Genomic DNA, 4,331 nt, shown 5'->3' with positions numbered 1-4,331 from the left:
TTGTTCACTGCACTAGTTGTGCCTGTTGTGTAGTAGATACCCCAGTTGACAGATTGTCTTCTGCATTGAAGCTGGGGGCCTGCTGAGCTATGCTTGAGGGATCTCAGCTGCTGATTTGTGCTGTGGCCAAGAGTCTTCTGCTGGTTTGCCCAGGAACCCTCTGTGCTGAGCTGTATTCCCTTTTTCCCAGGTAATCAAAATTAAGCTGGAAGACTGTTTCACTCTACCTCTGTAGCTCCAGAATCAATTTAGAGGCTTAATTTAACATTGTTTCCAAGGGAAATTTGGGAGAGCTCAAGCAACTTCCTGGCTTCTCTCTGCCATCTTGGCTTCTCAAACCTTTTGGTCTCAAGGCCCTGTTCCACTCTTTTTTTGTTTGTTTGTTTTGGGGTTTTTTGTGAGGCAATTGGGGTTAAGTGACTTGCCCAGGGTCACATAGCTAGTAAGTGTCAAGTGTCTGAGGCCAGTTTTGAACTCAGGTCCTCCTGGCTCCAGGGCCAGTGCTCTATCCACTGTGCCAACTAGCTGCCCCAAGGCCCTGTTACACTCTTAAAAATTATTGAGGACTCCTCAAAGAGCTTTTGTTTACGTGTGTTGTAACCCAAATTGATATATCAATTGATATTTATTATATTAGAAAATAAAACATCTTAGTTTTATAATGAAAATTGTTTTGATCTTGATGACCTTCTGAAAGGGTCTTGAGGAACTCTAAGCATACCCGAACCATACTTTGAGAACTACACTGAATGAGATGAGCCAGAAACTTTTATTACCTTAGGAAGTAAATCAATAAAGCACTAACATATGAATGGTGAAATACATGTATTTAATGTTCTGAAGAAAAGGGGGCTTGGTCTGAATCACTTTTTTTATTTCACCATAATTTTTTCTTTTTCTCCTTTGATAGGTCGTGAAAGTGATGGGAAGGGACAATGACAGCTCACTAGGGGGATTTATCCTAATTGGTTTTTCTGACCGGCCTTGGCTAGAGATGATTCTCTTTGCTTTTGTATTAGTCTTCTACATCTTGACTCTTTTTGGCAACATTACAATTATTGTGTTGTCAATTGCAGATTCACGACTACACACACCTATGTACTTCTTCCTAGGCAACCTCTCCTTCCTGGACCTCTGCTTTACTACCAGCATTGTCCCCCAGTTGCTGTGGAATCTCTGGGGTCCCAAGAAGACTATTAGCTACAATGGTTGTGTGGCCCAGCTCTATATTTATATGGTACTGGGTTCTACTGAGTGTGTGCTCTTGTGTGTTATGTCCTATGACCGATATGTTGCTGTCTGTAGACCTTTACACTATACTGTTGTCATGAACTCGAGACTTTGCCTGGAACTGATGTCTGTGTCCTGGTTATGTGGCTTCCTCAACTCTTTTGTCATGTGCCCCCAGACCATGCAGTTGGCACGTTGTGGACAACATCAAGTAGACCACTTTCTTTGTGAGATGCCAGCCCTTATTGCCATGGCCTGTGAAGATACCACACTGGTTGAGGCCTTTGCCTTTGTCCTTGGTGTGATCCTCCTTCTCGTGCCCCTATCCCTGATTCTTACCTCATATGGCATGATTGCTGTGGCTGTGCTAAGGATCAAATCTGCAGCAGGACGTAGGAAGGCCTTTAACACCTGCTCTTCTCACCTTATAGTGGTTTCCCTCTTCTATGGGACCATAATCTATATGTATCTTCAACCTGCTAATAGTTACTCCCAGGATCAGGGAAAGTTCCTCACCCTCTTCTACACAATTGTAACCCCTAGCATAAACCCCCTTATCTATACCCTAAGGAACAAGGATGTTAAAGGGGCAATGAAAAAATTCCTGGGCTTGGAACAGGAAACAGGAGCAATGTGAAGATAAACATTTTCCTTTTTGTTCCTTTTTAAACAGAGTTCTTATGGGTCACATTGTCTGCTGGAGTGTTTCATTAGAAATAATAATGATGTATAGTCTTTCTATATTATGATGAAATTCCTTACTTACCATGAACAAGGCATACACACATATATGTGTACATACATACATATGTGTGTGTTCATACATGCACACAGTGCATATGGATATATGGATTAGCATACATATATGTATATACATATATGTGTATGTATGTATATATATATAGTTTGGGCTGCCTTTATAATATGAAGCTGGCTTTGCACCAAGTATACCAGCCATTTATACTCTCACAAAGTTCTCCTTTTAGATGGTGTTACAGATGGAAGATGAGTCTTGGAAAGATGGTGCTAACAGGCTTACACAGCAATCATGTGTGATCTTAATTTCCTTAGCATAGCCATGCATTCAGCAGCACTAATTGTAGAAGTCAACCTCCTCAAAGAAGGCTGAACTATATTAAACCAAATCCTTGATTTTCAGTTGCATATACCCATTCCAACTATATACAAGAGGCACATATATCATTTGAAGTTAAGAAGAAATTATTTCATTAGCTCATTCCCCTACTAGGCATCTGAATGCCCAGGGTCATAGATAAGTTTTTTTTTTTTAATTAAACTTCCCCTCTGTTGTGACTGTGATGAGCACTTCGTAAGTAAAATCAAGAATTCTTTGAATAAATATACTGGGCACTGGAAAGGATAGCAAAAATAGAAAATACAGTCCCTGTACTCAAAAAGTCCATCACTTTGCTGTAAATATATGACTTACACATATGAAATTGGGAAGTTATATGATACATATAGACTTATAGGAAGGAGCTCACAAAAAGATCATTCTAGTTCAAATTCTTTATTTTGAAGATAAAGAAGGACCTGGGTTCAAGGCCTACCTCTGTCCATTATTGCCTTTCATTTTAACATCTCTGCACCTTGGCCTTCTCATTTGTGAAATGTGGGCTTGAACTACATGACCTCTGGTGTCTCTTCCAGCTCTAACTTTATGAATTATGAAAAATGAAGGTAAAGTTACTTGTCCAGGGTCACATAGTTAGTTAGTAGCAAAGTCAGGGCTTGAAATCTACATATGGACTCCTAGTATACTTTAAAAACACAAACAAAACTATTACATACTCTGTCTCTTGCAGTACCTGACTCAGTATAGGAAAATGCAAAAAAATCACAGGCCACCACATGGAACCCTTACTATTTTAATATGGCTGACCACAATTTATAGATCATGACAGAAGATCTGTGGCCAGGAGCACCAATATTTTGTCTTTTCTGCCATGTCTTTACTTCCCATTTTAAACATTTTGATGAGTCTTGGGTTTGGTAAGTTCCTTGTACTCTGGTGTCTAGTGCTATACTACATTTTTTCCATTACTACTTTTCAAAAGTCTCTCATTCAGTCATCTTCCCAAATAATAACTCTGATTTCTATGGCATTTAGTCATTTTTAAAGCACTTTCCTCACAACACTATGAGATATTAAAAAGTGTCTTACATTTTCCTGTTTTACAAGTTAGGAATTAAAGACAGGTGAAATTGAACAAACATGAAACTAACATTTATTAAGCATGTGCAATGCACTAGACACCTAGAATTCAAAGTTTTTATACAAATGAGAAATGAGATGTGTGTATGTGTGTGTGTAAGAGAGAAAGAGAGAGAGAGAGAGAGAGAGAGAGAGAGAGAGAGAGAGAGAGAGAGAGAGAGAGAGAGAGAGAAACAAGAACTACTAACAACTTGGGGGTTCAGAAAGTATTCATCATTAGAAAATGACCTCTGAGCTGTTCTTTGAAGGAAACTAGGAATTCAAAGACGCAGAAGTGGGGAAGAATGTGCATTTCAGATATTGTGTACCACTTGTACAAAGAAGCCAGAGAGAAGATGTAGTATATGAGGAACTGCTACTAGAACAAATTGATTGAAAAAATGAATATTTGAAGGTGGGTAATAGGAAGTAATAGTGGAAAGACAATGGGAAAAGTCTTATGGCTTGTAGATGGAAGAAATGTCATTCAAACTTGTGTCCTGACCTTAGTCCAGTATTCCAATTGTTAAATAATAAGGTTTCTGCCTTTTAGTGAGTGCTGGAAGGGAGAGTTAATGGGGTGGTGAAGGAACATTATTCTAGAAGGGTATGTCTTATTTAAAAGGTACAGATATGAGGGGCAGTCAAGTAATGTAGTATTTTAAGAAGACATAGTGATGAGAAAATTTAAAAACCTTAGGGAGTATGAAGGATCAGAGTAGGGAAAAACAAATAACATTATTATGGAATTAAATGTATATCACCTGGACAAAAAGAGGGACTAAATAAGTTCAGGCAATGTATCTATGACTATCTTGCTAAGCAGATAGGACATTGGAGTGATTGGAGATTTCAGTTATATGCATATATAGATGGAACTCCCTCT

The 4,331-nt window shown here is 38.7% G+C and overlaps 1 protein-coding gene across 1 annotated transcript; it reads left to right on the top strand.

The window, feature by feature from the left end:
* Positions 1-919: 919 nt before the first annotated feature.
* Positions 920-1,867, top strand: LOC122753801 (putative olfactory receptor 2W6). The gene has a single exon (XM_044001498.1). It carries the CDS (start codon positions 923-925, stop codon positions 1,865-1,867), a length of 945 nt encoding a protein of 314 aa, XP_043857433.1. The 5' UTR covers positions 920-922.
* Positions 1,868-4,331: the final 2,464 nt, after the last annotated feature.

The sequence above is a fragment of the Dromiciops gliroides genome, chromosome 4, assembly GCF_019393635.1.
Source record: "Dromiciops gliroides isolate mDroGli1 chromosome 4, mDroGli1.pri, whole genome shotgun sequence".
Taxonomy (NCBI): Eukaryota; Metazoa; Chordata; class Mammalia; order Microbiotheria; family Microbiotheriidae; genus Dromiciops; species Dromiciops gliroides.
The sequence above is the reverse complement of the archived record's forward strand: the minus strand, read 5'-3'. Positions and strand labels throughout refer to the sequence as shown.